This window comes from Ostrinia furnacalis, unplaced genomic scaffold, assembly GCF_004193835.3.
Source record: "Ostrinia furnacalis isolate ACB-3 unplaced genomic scaffold, ASM419383v2 OfSCF4495, whole genome shotgun sequence".
NCBI lineage: Eukaryota > Metazoa > Arthropoda > Insecta > Lepidoptera > Crambidae > Ostrinia > Ostrinia furnacalis.
This window is the reverse complement of record NW_021134734.1, coordinates 344,635-360,671: the sequence shown is the minus strand read 5'-3', so window position 1 is coordinate 360,671 and position 16,037 is coordinate 344,635. Positions and strand designations below refer to the sequence as shown.

General features: G+C 41.6%; 1 protein-coding gene across 2 annotated transcripts in view; it reads right to left on the bottom strand.

The window, feature by feature from the left end:
* Nucleotides 1-455: 455 nt before the first annotated feature.
* LOC114359588 (uncharacterized) overlaps nt 456-16,037 on the bottom strand; it is a 43,466-nt gene continuing 27,884 nt past the window's right edge. Inside the window, exons 2-4 of one of the 2 annotated variants that reach the window (XM_028314040.1) lie at nt 3,319-3,540; nt 1,032-2,043; nt 456-948 (exon numbers count right to left, since the gene is read on the bottom strand). In XM_028314040.1, coding sequence (XP_028169841.1) covers nt 774-948; nt 1,032-2,043; nt 3,319-3,493 — 1,362 coding nt within the window. In that variant the 5' untranslated portion in view covers nt 3,494-3,540 and the 3' untranslated portion in view covers nt 456-773. The remainder of the gene's footprint in view (nt 949-1,031; nt 2,044-3,318; nt 3,541-16,037) is intronic. The other variant, XM_028314038.1, reaches the window with a different exon arrangement.

The window sequence follows — 16,037 nt, the reverse complement described above, 5'->3', positions numbered from 1 at the left end:
GTTCTCATAATTCGAGTAAAAAGCTCCCTAAATAGAATGTTTGACTTATGCCCGCTTTCACCATCACTCCGAAATTTTTAAGTGACCCCTATGAAAATAAAATTCATGTTAAGCGTTACCATACCACTTAAAATTAGGGATTGATGGTGAAAACGGGCATTAATACCTTAGATTATTATTAAAGCCTTACTATTTACTTTCATGATTCCCTATGTAGGTACTAAGGATTTTTTTTTATGTGACAGGAGGCAAACGAGCAGACGGATCACCTGATGGTAAGTGATTACCGTCGCCCATAGACACCCGCAGACCCAGGGGCGTTACAGGTGCGTTGCCGGCCTTTATTCCGTCCGGAAACACCGCAGACGACAGTCCATTCCACAGTTTGGTTGTACGGGGCAGGAAGGATAATGTAATAAATAAAATACAAAATTAATATATTTTACGGACTTTTATTCATAAATCGACTGTTGCAGTATATGAATTCGAGTTTCAAGTTTAAGAAATATACATAATATAATAATATCTAAATATATTTTATGTACAGATAAATAGAAAAGTAGTCGAGTATAATAATCGGCTATCGATAGATTCCAGCGGCGAGAGTGCAGGCGACCGGCGGGAAGCGGTGCGGACGAGGCGCACCTCGCCATAAAACGTCTAGAAAAATAGATAAATCGCTCAAAAACGTCAGAGTCAGTCGAAAAGATAGAAGAGGAGATCGGGCAATTCGAAGGCGGCCACGACGCGCGTTGAACACAATCAGGCCCGTCTCACGCGTACTCCGTGTCGGTGGACAGCGAGCGCTCGGCGGGCGAGCGCCGGCCCGCCGCCTCCGCCGCCGCCGGCTCGCCGGCCTGCGCCTGCGCGTACGCCAGGCTCTTCTGGTAGCTGAACAGCTGCCGCTCCAGCGAGTAGTTCTCTGCCTGCAACGCGGCGATCTCGCGTCTGCAACAAGCGCATGCGATCACAACACGGCCAAAACCAAGGAGGCACAACACAAACTAATTACATTATATTGCACAACGCACCTCATTTGATGTCCATGCAGACGACACAGATCGTCGTATACATGATAAGTAGCCTGGAAGAGCAAGTAAGTGTCGCCCCATTCGAGGCGTACACGAAGTTCACTGCCCGAGTGCAGAAAAGGGCACCCGGCTCGAGAAACGTCCTCGACGCGGAGCGAGGTCTCCATCATGAGGCCCTCGTCGGCGCTCTCCTGCGCATAGTAGTGCTCGAAGGGAGCGCCGGGCAGCTCCTCGGCGTCGGGCTCACCGGGCGCGGGCGCGGCGCGCACCAGCCACGCCGACCAGCTGACGTAGCGCAGGTGGTTGCGCGGCACGTGGTGCACGTCGCGGTACAGCATGTGAAGCCGCACCGTCTCCGAGTGCATGTCCACGCGCACCGACCACGCCTGCTTGTCGCGGTCGTAACACGTCGCCGCCCGCCCGGCCGTGGGCACGGCCAGCTCGGCGAGAGCCCGCGCCCATAGCAGCTCCACTGTGAGGCGGACTCCCTTGTTGAGAAGACGATTCGGCGGCCGCGGGTTCCATGGTGGCGTGCGCCCCTCGGCGTCGCAAACGCACTCGAGTGGGCCGGAGTGGAGCCGCCGTTCTCCCTCGCCGAGTGCGAGAGCGTATCTCACTCGGCATCGCTGGCCCTCCCCGGACAGTCGCATCAGCCTCAGCGATAGTGGTTCTTTGTTGCCGGCGGTCGCAGAAACGGACCAATCGAAACCGGCGAATGCGAAAGGTGGAGTATCGAGGCGCGGTGCGCGCAGCTCGCAGGAGTAGAGCGTGCGCACGCGCGACATGCTGAGCTCGAGCTGGAACTCGCCGCGCGCGTCCGCGAACTTGGCGTTGAGCTCGGTGAGCGACACGCAGCGGCCGCGGCCCTGCGCGGCGCAGCCGGAGCTGAACCGGACCTGCTTGCCGGAGAAGCCCTCATTGGCGGTGAAGTGGTCGCGGCTCAGCAACGTGAAGGTGAAGTCGACGTACACGCGCATGCCCTCGCACGCGCCGCGCCATACTAAATATACACCTGAAAAGGAAATTTATGTGAGAAATCTAAAAATGATATGAATCGAAGTCTAATGTTACATTTATCTAGGTACATACGCTTAGAGCTAGCTGGGTAGTGTAGGTATGCCTATACCGACTAAGGGAATGCTGATGATAGCTCATGTAATAGTGACCGAGCGATTTATCTGGTGCGCGCAGCAGAAGTCCTTGGAGGTGACGTCGTGGTGGACTCGCGAATGAATACGAACGTTTGCCTATATGCCTGGAGCTAACTAGATAGAGGATACTCCGCTCTCAGTCCAACAACTGCGGAAAGACTAAGAAGGCTGCCAATTGCTTTACGATACTTACCGAGCGAGGTGTCGGTGCGGCTGAACGCGACGGCCCATCGCTGGTGCGCGCAGCAAAAGTCCTTGGAGGTGACTTCGCTGTCAGATTCACGCGTGACCACGAACGTTTGCATATACACTTGAAGCTGGCTTGGTAGAGTAGGTATACTACGCCATATTGCATCTCAGTTCCACGACTGATGGAAGACTGGGAAGACTGCCAATTGCTCTGCGATACTGACTGCATTACAGTCCTTAGATGTGACGTCGCGATCGAGCTCGCGCGTGAACACGAACGTTTGCATAACTAGATAGATGATACTCCGCTCTCAGTCCAACGACTGCGGGAAGACTAAGAAGGCTGATGATAGCTCGTACGATACTGACCGAGCGAGGTGTCGGTGCGGCTGAACGCGACGGCCCATCACTGGTGCGCACAGCAGAAGTCCTTAGACGTGACGTCGCGGTCGGGCTCACGCGTGACCGCGAACGTTTGCCTATACGCTTGGAGCTGGCTTGGTAGAGTATACTACGCCATATTGCATCTCAGTTCCACGACTGATGGAAGACTGGGAAGACTGCCAATTGCTCTGCGATACTGACTGCATTACAGTCCTTGGATGTGACTTCGCGATCGAGCTCGCGCGTGAACACGAACGTTTGCATAACTAGATAGATGATACTCCGCTCTCAGTCCAACGACTGCGGGAAGACTAAGAAGGCTGATGATAGCTCGTACGATACTGACCGAGCGAGGTGTCGGTGCGGCTGAACGCGACGGCCCATCACTGGTGCGCACAGCAGAAGTCCTTAGACGTGACGTCGCGGTCGGGCTCACGCGTGACCGCGAACGTTTGCCTATACGCTTGGGGCTAGCTCCATAGAGTGTACTCCGTCACGTTGCATCTCGGTTCATAGACTGAGGGAAGACTAAGAAGGCTGATGATAGCTCGTACGATACTGACCGAGCGAGGTGTCGGTGCGGCTGAACGCGACGGCCCATCGCTGGTGCGCGCAGCAGAAGTCCTTGGAGGTGACGTCGCGGTCGGGCTCGCGCGTGGCGGAGCGCGTGACCACGAACGTGAACACGTGCGTGTCTGCGCGGTCCTTGAGCCGCGTGGCGCGGTACAGCAGAGCCATGCGCGAGCCGCACGCCGGCCCCGCCCTGCGCCTGCCCTGCGCACAAACTAATGCACATTAACACAACATAGTCGGGACCATTCCCATCTTTCGTTCCCACCGCTGCAACTCCTAAGCAGCCAGGATCTACAGCTGGACTGCCAATAAAAACCCAACCAGAGAAGGTCAAGTTTGTCCCTGGGGAAAGTTAAACTGTCATTGGACCCGCAACGAAATTAAAAGAACCTAGTACCCATTCAGCTACACGACGTCCATAGCTGAACATAGGCCTCCCCCAATGATTTCCAGATTGGCCGGCAGCGGCTTGCATCCAGCATCTGCTCACTGCTGGCAGTGGCCGCTGCCGACCAATCTGGCTATCTGCTAGCTGGTTGCATATCTCAGATCATAAGTTGCATATGAATTCAAAGAAGTTTTTCAGATTGTGCCGGTATGCACAATACTAAATCTCTTCATTTTTTAATTAAAATTCCCTGCGACTGAGCACAAACTAGCACGTTAACACAATGTCTTCATCATCATTTCAGCCACAGGATGTCCACTGCTGAACATATGTATGCCTCCCCCAATGATTTCCAGATTGGCTGGTTGGTAGCGGCCTGCATCCAACGTCTTCTTCCATCTTTATGAGGTCATCTGTCCACCTTGTGTATACCATCCACCATTATAAGTGCAATATTGAATGTAATACGCTTACTTATCATTTTTATGAGGAAGAGCAATGTCCAATGTGCCATTAACTTAACGATGTTTCTATTTCTTCTACAGTCAGTGTTTATTTGGCGCCTGACGTAATAGTAAAGCAAGTATTCTCATCTGCGTAACAGACTAACTAAGGGCACTGTGATAAATTTAAGTAGGTAAAAATTATGGATATTGAAAGCCAGAAGCACTATAACTTCATGAAGATACCTACCTCTACATAGTTTGGGTACACCAGTTATCACATTAGGGATAATACGTCGATAAATTCCCAAATCTTAGCATTTAGATTTAGCTGCAGACAGTAAAAAGATTATTAATGTCCTATTCTCGTATTCAGAAACGATTTTTTTAACTACGGACAGTAAAAAAATATTTTCTTACGAAACGAAGATTGAATCCGTCAATCGACCTAACTAATGCTTCAGTAATAGAAACGGGCTTTACCTACATCATAAAACGAATATTAGGTAAACCATAACGTCTTAACCACGTAATATGAATCAGTTTGTAAGTTTTACCCGAGTTAAACGGTTCGCTGATACGAGTACTTGCTACTTATGAGGTTAAAGAGTTCGAAACTTATAAATGCACTTAAACTGCAGATGAGTGAAGCGGGGAAGTTTTCAAATAACAAAGAATGCGAATCTTCGGCTGGAGCGTTTATACGGATTCCGGACGAACGTAGAACTTCGATTTGCGGCCGCAACTTCGCGCAACCGGCCCGAGCTGGTTAAAAGGAAAGGAACTGTAATAGAAGCAGCCTTGATTATTTAGATAGATGAGGAAATAAGATGTCCAAAGACAAATAAAATACAGTCGAACGTTATTAGGGTGGCATTTTTTACACTGACACTATCGTGTATTTATTTAATCATTTTTTTAATGCATAACGAGGCAGGTATTTGACCGCAATCTCAGCTGGCTGGTGTTAAGTGAGATGCAGTCTAGGATGGTACATATCTGCCATGTAAGTGCCTATTCACTCTTGCCTTGAAAAGGCCGGGAATATAGTGTTCGGGAAAGACAGCAGCAGCAGGCAACAAATTTCAGTCCCAAGATATTCGTCATTTTTTTCTAAATCTTATTTTATAAATATCTTTAATTGCTTCATATACCTTTTTTGTAATGGTGAGTATTGAAAAAATAGAGTTAGATACATGAAGCTAAGTAACTAACTACTTACTCGTAGCTTTCGTAAGGGACATTCTGTGCTTTTTCGTGTACTGGCGATAGTCACTGGGGCTCCCAACTTACACAATACTATTTTATTAAAGTATAATCCCAGATTATGATCTCTGATCGAAATGATCTCTCGTAATCCACATAGGGTTTTCCTATCACGTAAGACATAAAAAGATACGATGTCAGTGATAAAAAATGCAATAACACACAATTGCTATCCCCTTAGGTAGCAAAAATCTAGAAATGACCGCACTTTAATACCAACCAATTCCACCAAAAGTTCATTTAGATAACGAATTTTTGTGATCATAAATGTACCTATTATTATTTTATTTATTTATTTTATTTTCACCAACTTAAACTGTACCTATTAATGTAAGTTCTACTTACTTACATCATATCATGAATACCACGAGCGAAACAAATATTTATTTTGTTTAATGTGGTCACGTTCTTACTTACTTAGCTAAGTTGTACGCATTGTAGCATTAATGCGAATTTGTTTTTATGTGAACTAGAATATTATTATTGTAAGGGAATGAGATAAAACGTCTACGATTTCTTTCATTTCCACTTATCTAAAAGAAGATAAATATCAAAGTTGACAAACCAGCAAAAGTTTGGGCCTCAAGCGAAGAACAACAAAAGTAATTATATCACCTTATGACGTGGTAAGTGGCTATTGGCCAATTTCGTGCTCCAGCCGAATACCTTAGGGCTCCATTTGCGGTTTCGCGGCAAATTGGTTTATAAAGAATTTAACAATATAATTTATTTGGGAACAAGCCATTTTCGCGGTAGGCCGTAAAGAATAAGTTAGGGATGTCATTTCCCAGCGGGGCCCGTGTAATTTTATTTGAAGTGCAACTAAATGTACCTAATCACGCTATGATGCTAGAGTTAGGAGTTCACAAATCAAATCATTTATATTTTGTAAAAACATAGGTGAACATGTGGAATTCAGGTGGTACATAATGAGTAGAGCTCTATGTTTGGCCTGTGAGTGGCGTACAAATTAGTTACTGGGATGAAACTAATCAAGACCAATTTAATTCGCCAATGACGAAAGAAACATAGACATAATTATCGTCCGCCGCGCCGTGGTCACTTTCTATTATTTATAAGTTGGATTTGAAGTTCGCAAACCGAATGTTAACATGTTTAAATGTCGTGGGACGTCCACCCACAAGGTGGACCGACGACCTGATAAAGGTAGCAGAAAGGCGCTGGTCGCTATCAACCGTGCGATGTGGAAGTCATTGGTGGAGGCCTATGTTCAGCAATGGATGTCCTATGGCTGAAATGATGATGATGATAAAATGTCAGTGTCGGAAATAGCCCGCAGAATTGCTTAAAAAATCAAGTGGCACATAGCTCGCAGAGCTGATGGTCGTTGGGGCAGAAAAGTTATTTTGTGGTGAAAACGGGCCGGAAGACGTAGTGTGGGCAGGCTCCCCACTAGGTGGACCGACGATCTGGTTAAAGTCGCGGGAAGAGCCTGGATGCAGGCGGCGCAGGACCGGTTGTTGTGGAAATCCTTGGGGGAGGCCTTTGTCCGGCAGTGGACGTCATTTGGCTGAAACGAACGGAAACGATACTTATGTGTAAAATACAAAGGTATTTTCAGGAACATATCTAGCGAAGCTGGCATTTGTAATTATAAAAGTGCGGAAACCAAACCTCCAGCAATTTCCTCCCGTCCACACTCGGCTAATCACAATCAATCAAACTGTTCGCTGCAGGTGGGCACAATGAAACAGGTAGGTACAGTCCGAACATCAGACTGGGTAAGTTTACATTTTTGCAAAATGATCTTTTAGGCTTAGTTGCACCAACTTACTTTAACCGTGACTAATAATAATCGATGTTTGTTCAATAAGATGGTGCAACCACAGAATAAGTAATAGTACAGGTACAGAAGGATTACTCCGCAAGACGTTTTAAATAAATGCGAGTCTTGCTACGACGCGATACAGTGGAATTCAGCTCGCACAGCACTACGTACCTACAATTTTATTCACCTACAAGTTTTGTCTCTTTCTATCGCGTGCCTCTGATCTCTTCTTACGCTGTTAGGGTTGCTGTCTAGTGAAAAAATAATTAATCTACTTATTTGTAATGAGGTACGTATGTAGGTAAGTATGCATTCATTATGGAAAGCCTTGGGAGAGNCGGCACAGACTACCGACAACAGCTCTTTGGACAACAGACTCGAAACTCCAAGCGCTGCGCGTAACGAGCAAAAACCTCCGCGATTTGCAGTTTTTGCGATTTCAGTAGCTTAATTCGGCTCTCTTGATGAAGCCGAAGTTTCAGGTAAGCAAAAATTTAGAACCGAGCCCCGCGGCACAGACTACCGACAACAGCTCTTTGGACAACAGACTCGAAACTCCAAGCGCTGCGCGTAACGAGCAAAAACCTCCGCAATTGTTCGGAGTTGACGCGCGACCCAATTAATTCGGAAATTGCAGTTTTTGCGATTTCAGTAGCTTAATTCGGCTCTTGATCGAGAAGCCGATATTTCAGGTAAGCAAAAATGTAGAACCGAGCCCCGCGGCACAGACTACCGACAACAGCTCTTTGGACAACAGACTCGAAACTCCAAGCGCTGCGCGTAACGAGCAAAAAGCTCCGCGATTTGCAGTTTTTGCGATTTCAGTAGCTTAATTCGGGTCTCTTGATGAAGCCGAAGTTTCAGGTAAGCAAAAATGTAGAACCGAGCCCCGCGGCACAGACTACCGACAACAGACTCTCAAGACTCCAAGCGCTGCGCGTAACGAGCAAAAAGCTCCGCAATTGTTCGGAGTTGACGCGCTGCCCAATTAATTCGAAAATTGCAGTTTTTGCGATTTCAGTAGCTTAATTCGGCTCTCTTGATGAAGCCGAAGTTTCAGGTAAGCAAAAATGTAGAACCGAGCCCCGCGGCACAGACTACCGACAACAGCTCTTTGGACAACAGACTCNAGCGAAAACCGACACTAAGGTGACGAACCTTTTCATTCCGCGACTGTACATATAATATTTTATATTAGGTAGGTACTTCTTACGCAGATTAAACCTACTGGAAAAAAGAATCTCTATTTTCCCTTTCATAAAGCTCTTAAAAAGGAGCTTTTACTGAAATGAAACAATTTGTCTCTTCTTCTTTAAAATACTTTTTCCACATTTTCAATATGTCATTGATTATATTTTCTTGCTACCTTCTCATCATTCCTTGAACGTGATATTTATTTATTATTAAAAGAAAAATGTATAAAGTAAGCTTAATCGTACCAAACGATGTTCCCAGAAAATGGGATAATTAATATTTGTTGCTAAGAGCAACCTTCTAAGCGAAAGATTGAGGACGAAAATAACTTACACTGTAGCCGGGTTATACTTCAATCATTGTGATTAGCTATCCTTTGAATAAGGACTTTACTGACAACCAAATAACACTCATAGAATAAACTCAAAGGTTCGTTTAAGTAATAACGTATTCTAAGAAAACAGTCTTTTGTTTCAAGCGACATTACTTTAATTGACGACTTTCAAATGTTTTCTTGAAAACTTATACGAAAATGAATTCGATGGGAGGATGGTTATACCTATTTCAAAAGTTTCTTGTCTATTAAGACCACATGTATCAGTGATTTTGCGTAGTCTTGGCGTGAGAAAGTATAAGTACTTAAGCATGTTCATGCAAAAAGGAAGGCGCTACTGTATAGGAGTTTTAGCTTTGTTTGTCTATGAATAATAGCTATTATTAAACTAAATACAGGCTCATGGTTTTGCTTAGGTAATTCGTATAAAATTTGGGTAAAAGTGCTATCAACTAGGGATAGAAGGAGACCTATCATGGATAGTTGTTGACCCAGCTTCAACCACGCTCTCCTGTTAATTTTAAACAAACATTGACTCGTCGCGACTCTCAAATCTGAATATTTAAAACGCTTTGTTATTCTTTGCGTCGCTGAATGGAAAACTAGTTTCGCAAACTTGAGCTGCAGGCACTGACGATAAATAATGTGTATTTCGGAGTGTCGCTCCTTCAGCGAAACTTTTAATGTGTTGATATTGCGAGCTGAGTTTTTATTGCATAATTTTCTTTATTTTGACGTTAACTTTTAAATGAACTGAAATATTAAACATTTGCTCTAACTTTTCTTTGTTACCTGCTCTTTTTTAAAACTTGTGAAGTTCAAGTAAATTAGGTTTCACACGATATTATCCTATACACTTAACCGCTTGAGTCCCAGACGGCATTCATTAATGTCATAACAATTGATTATCTATTGTGTCTAGATTCGCGGGCCTTGAAGGATTAATGGAGTTATTTATAGATTTTTATATTAAATACGACAAGTTTGTCCCTCCGATAACTCGTCGACGTCGCAAAGGAACAAGCTCTAATACCTGTCACGACACGCCATTGGTTCCTTGAACTTGAGTTTTATAGGATACTAGCGGCCGCCCGCGACTTCGTACGCGTGGATCCCGTTTTACCCCCGTCATCTATCTTACGCGGTTTAGATTTTTTCATACAAATGATTTTTCCCGCTAACTCCCGTTCCCGTGGGAATTTTGCAATATCCTGTTGTAACTAAGCTTTAAGTTTACTAAGGTACCTACCTGCATGCCAAATTTCAAGCGTCTAACTTAAGCGGTTTAGATTTTTCATACAAAAGGATTTTCCCGCTAATTCCCGTTCCCGTGGGAATTTCGTGAATTCCTTTCTTAGTGCACCTCTGCGGTACCTATAAGCTACGTCCTTTCCAAATTTCAAGTGCCTACGTTTAGCCGTTTAGGCTGTGCGTTGATATGTCAGTCAATCAGTCAGTTTCTCGTTTTATATTTAGAAAGAAAGATAGATTTTATTGCGAGATGACGCTACAATTATGCAGATTGACAATGAACAGGATTGCTCCCGACATCCAGAGTCCTTAATTAGTGCAGTGCAGTGTAAAATTACTTCGCTAATGGCCGCCGCGGTTAGCTTTAATGGCTTAGTTTACGAGCACCGCAAGTGCTGCTTGATGTTTGACGCTACTATCGATTAAATTAGAAGAAATTATTTAATCAATTACGAAGAGATACAACAACAAGTAAGTCTTTGGGTGGATTCGACCAAACAAGAGTAAATATTAATCTTATAATAAGTTTGATACATTGACAGTTTCAGTATAGGAAATAATTATGTCAAAATGACAAGTTTATTTTTCACTTAAAAGTTATCCGACGATGGTAAAATCAGCCCTTAGTTCAATAACTCGCATGCCAGTAGAGTGACACAAAATAGTACTTGAGGTAGGTACCTACTTTTAATGCTCTGGTCAGTAGTAGGAAGTATTACTGTACCTATACTCGTATGTATAGGTGTATCTTACACCTGCTTTGTTCCCAGAAAGAAATAAATATCGACTATTAGTGCAGAATAGCGTAGGGCGTTTTCCTGCGAAGTAGGACGGGGATAATGGGAAGTTTGTAGCAGTTAGGAAAATAATTAATCAAGATTAGCTGTAAGATGGACTGATATGACTTTTATAAGGCGTGAGTAATCTTTTGTCTATGTCTTTTAACGCTGACTCACGCCCGTACTCACAAACGCTTGCTTAAGTGAAACAGTAAATCGAACGCACAGGGTTGAATAGAACTCTGTGATTGGTTCATTGTGTCACCCTGTGAGTCCACGCGCACTGTGAGACCAAATAATCATCATAATGTTTTTGAATACGGGCGGGCGTCAGAAACGCATTTATATTATTTCCGAGACTCCTGTACAGGGAAGATATTATCTACAGTTTCTTAGAAACTCGGGATAAGTAAAGTTTCCTAGAATCCGAAACGCAATTGATCAGAAGTAAAATAGAAGGTAAATAGAAGTGTTCGAAGCTCGAGTTGGCTTGGATCGAGTGCAAAGTGGTGTCGCCCGCTTTGTGACGCAATGAAAGAATAACAAGTTTCTTAAAAGAATATCTCTTACAGTAAATGGATAACAGTATTTTTCTACGAATTCGCAGGATATTATCCAAGCATCACTGAGATAATTAAAAAAACATTGTAATCTCTCCAAGTGGCTATGATTTAACGAAACTTTAAAAAAAACTAAAACATATTTAACTACTAGCTTTCCGCCCCCGGCTTCGCCCGCGTGGAATTTTGTCTGTCACAGAAAAACTTTATCGCGCGCGTCCCTGTTTCAAAAACCGGGATAAAAACTATCCTATGTTCTTTCCCGGGACTCAAACTATCTCTATGCCAAATTTCATCAAAATCGGTTGCGAGGTTTAAGCGGGAAAGCGTAACAGACAGACAGACAGACAGAGTTACTTTCGCATTTATAATATTAGTTGGGATTCCCATTTTTGATACACCTTATATTTTTCACAAGTTGAAGTGCAAGCTGCAACATACAATAGGTATAATATAGGATAGCTTATAAAACCCTATCACTCATTACAGCCTTTTTATGTTACCACGTGTGCTATTGGTGTAAAACCAAATAAACAAAAACATAAGTCAGCTAATCTGACCATAAGTTAAGATTTTAGATCTTAGGTCGTCAGATGATCCTAAATCTGGAATTTTCGTCCAACATTGCGGCAGATTGACGGCGCGGCGATAGTACAACGGATGCTGGCCCTATCAGATGCGCTGCAGGGCCCGGTAATGCGAAATCGATACTCAGCTGGAAGCTTTAAATCGGTTTTTTAACCGATTTTTCAACGGATCGAGAGCGGAGAAGTCACTAGACAGAATCAATGTTATTCTACGTGAATTGAGTTTTAATCTGAGTGGCTAGAAGTACTCCAGTTGGGATATAGTCAAGAGATTGGTTAGAAATATAGGAGGTAATTCTAAGATATTACACAAGTATTAATATTAAAACGAGGATATAATAAATATTTAATCAAAGCAACATCATTAAGTACCCAAGGTAGTTCTGTTCCATTTTAAGTAATTATTATCACTCTAAATAATTGGGTGGTACTCGAATCCGTAATTACTTACCAGACATATAAAAGCTGTCGTCCCAAACTTACAATAATTAAGGTATAATTTTTTTGTATCTTGACTTTAATAATTTTCACTACTGTAGTTACTAAATATTTTAGATTGTCATGGCTAGACACAAGTCGAATTTTCAGTACGCAAATAAGGATCCTACTTATTATTTAAATGCCGTTGTAGAGTGCTTTGTCGCTAAACTCATATGTTTCCGTGATTAATTGAATTTTCTAGAGGCCATTGCTAAATCGATCAAGCTTAATGTACATAAACTTCGTAATTATATTTTATGCTCCAGTAATCTTCGCCTGACGTTTAATAAAAGTTACATGCTATTACGGCACTGTGGTAGAGTATCACTGTACAAACTTTCTTTAATGAGTTTATGTAAGAGGGTGGCTGCGTCAAGCCACGCTATTAGCTAGAAACTTCTGTTTCCATTTAATATTTTAATTTTAAGATTAAAATTCACATCTTGTAAATAATAAAAAATGGAGTAGTTATAGGATAGGTACCGTTACGCGTTATTACTTACTTTTACAGCACCATTTTAACTTCAAATTAGGTATTTTGTTTTAGAGTTTGCAGTAACAATATGGCTTGCTTAGTACCTATCGTTAAAAAGTTGGGTTTTGTTATGCTTTTAATGACTTCTGCGTGTGTTATTATCTAAACTTTTACGCGGATGTCGTTCTGCGNGTACTGCAAATACATAATACCTACGTAAATATTTTAAAAGTGATAAGTATGTAGCTGTAATTTAAATCCTCGCTAATACTTATCTACGTGGCCAAAATTATTATAATATACTTGCATGCAACTAATTACACATTTAAAATTATTAAGTAATTTGCCCTATACAAACAAAACAAAAAAGGATTTAATTTCCCACCTCTTCATAGCAGCAAACGACATAATTCGTCAGGGCATATTAGATAGCGTTACTGACGCCTATTTATTTTTGATTGATTGCAAGATGTTAGCTTAATTTCAATACTTTTTTGTTGAGCCAAAGTTACCCTCTAGGGCTGAAGTAGCCCAGAAGTACGTTAATAACTTTAATCAAACTAATGCCGCAATAGATTGTTTTTTATAGAAATACTATACTATATTTTTGAATCTAGGAACCTATCTATGTGATTTGTTAAAATCCTTGAATATATCGTCCAATAAACGTCGCTGTAAATGTCGTTGCAAAATCTTCGCGAGACACGCCCGATATCTCATAGCGCTACGTTAAGCTCCTCAAATATATTTGTACGGGCGAGTACGTGCAACCGATATTAAGATGGAGCCGGCGTTATATAGATTGATTAGAGTTTACTTTGGACTCGAAGAGTTGCTGAATACTTACCAGTCTAGACTTTAAAGTAACGACTGAAAAAGTATTTTATCAACAAAAAGTTAAGTACGATACATCAAACTAAACACTGAAGCATCTTATTATTTGTCTTTAGCTGTGCCCGCGACTTCATTCGCGTGAAAACAGCTTGAATATTTCCCCTTTTTGCAATACTTTTCTTTACTGCCCCACCCCTGTTGGCTGTAGGATGATGTTAAGTAGCCTAAAGCCTTCCTCGATAAATGGGCTGTCCAACACAAAAATATTTTTCAAATCAGACCAGTGGGCTGAGTGTGAGTAATGTAAACTCACATTAGGCCCTCTGTAGCGTTCAAGCAAATAAATAAACAAGCAAACTCTTCAGCTGTTTGTTGTGCATGAATTTATAAAGGTATCCATTTTAGGTTACCTACATTATCTTTCAAGGATTTATTGGATCTCGATAACAAAACATTATGAAAGTGTATCAGGCGTATCGTCTAACAAATTAATGTAGTAACCTTAAACTGAAAAGTTCGAAGGTACTTAGGTACACGAAATTCTCTGACTTCTTTAAACAACGCAATATTTACTTTACTCCTCCTACTCATATTGTTATAGACAAAACTACCTATATGTATGTAATAAAGTACATGTATGGCACTTATGTTAGTACAATAAAGTAATGTAAAAGAAAAATAAACTTAAGTTAGGTGAGTTTCAGATATACCCTAAAATTAATTTGCCCTGTTAAATTCTTACACGCGAACTAGCACAACATAAAAAAGAAAAACTAAAAATAACTGAACTTTCTGTTATCCAAAAACATCTCATCAGATCCGAGGCGGTCATAAAAAGCTCTTTCACCAAAAGTCAAGTGCTCAGCCGATAAACAATTTCAGTAACAGAAAAATTGTAGGCAATACGTAAGAAACATCGCTACTTCATAAAATGTTTGGGATAATCCTTGGGGAGCCGTATTTTCTTTTCCACTGTATTAAATTTGCTAAAGGCTTTCCTATAAACTACTGTCGAGGATTTTACTCGTGTGTTTTATATGTTTTTGTGAATGTTTTGCACATAAAAAAAAACTAATAAAACTCATTTATTTTTGCAAATAGGCTTTTAAAAAGCACTTTTAAAAAGTATCACACATCTTGAATTAATACGAGTACAGCATGCATGAAACGAGGATGATAAATTAATAAATTGTTTCAAGAACCAACTTTAGGACATTTATTCAAGAATTCCTTATCTTATTATCCTTTCAAGTAGTTAAACGTTCAAAATACATAAGATTTAGGTACGAAAACACCTGAATGGAAAAAATGCGACGACACTGAGATATAATAATCCAAATAATCGATAAATTAATGTCATATTACGAGTATTTTCACAAAGTTGAGGGTCAGCAAAAGCATTCGTATTTACAAATAAATAAATAATAAATTACAAAATGTTTTTTATTATACCTATAGTATACTACATTACTTCGTTACCTACAGGCATTCCTACAGGGGCTTAAATCTGTCCAATTTTATGTAATATATTTTTTCCCTGTAAATATAAAGTTTTGTTGTGTTGCTACCGGCGCGAGGTACATAGAGCTTACGGCTTTATAAATAAGTCGACATTTCCTCGAATGTCTGGGAGATTAGTTTGAAATACTTGTATAAGTATTTATGTTTAAGTATTTATGATGTGTTTCCATCGACTGAAATCAAGAAAACTCGTACTAGTTGTATTTTGAATGATTTGAGTATCTTTCAACAACTTGTTGTATTTACTTAAAGCAGATTCTTTATTGAAACCGTTCTGTAAACTACAATCGACATCCGACTATATTAGCCCTATTACAAGTACATTTAAATGCCAAAATGTCAAGCTTGATGTGGTTTCATCTGTACCTAATGTAATAAACGCGTATGATTCGTTAAGTTGCCCCATAGATCGTCTCAACACACGCAATTAAGTACTTAATTAAGTAGGCTTTGTTCCTTTAATAGAGCTTAATACGGCAATCAGTGCGACTGATACAGCTCCTCTATTTCCGACCACAACAATAATATGAGCATTAATGTGTTAAAACTAATTGCGGGGCTCGGCGCAGCCATTCAGTAAACTATAACATAGTGGAATTACATTCAGCAGGCTCCCAGAATGCGCTTTACACAAACTAATGGAAAAGCAACCCACGATTGCCAACCCGCCTGCCAAGCGTGGCGATTAAGGCAAAATCCCCTATGGAGAGGAACATATTTGTGGAAATCCTTGGGGGAGGCCTTTTTTTATCAGTGGACGTCTTTCGGCCGAAACGAACGCACGAACGAATGGAAAACGGGACTATTT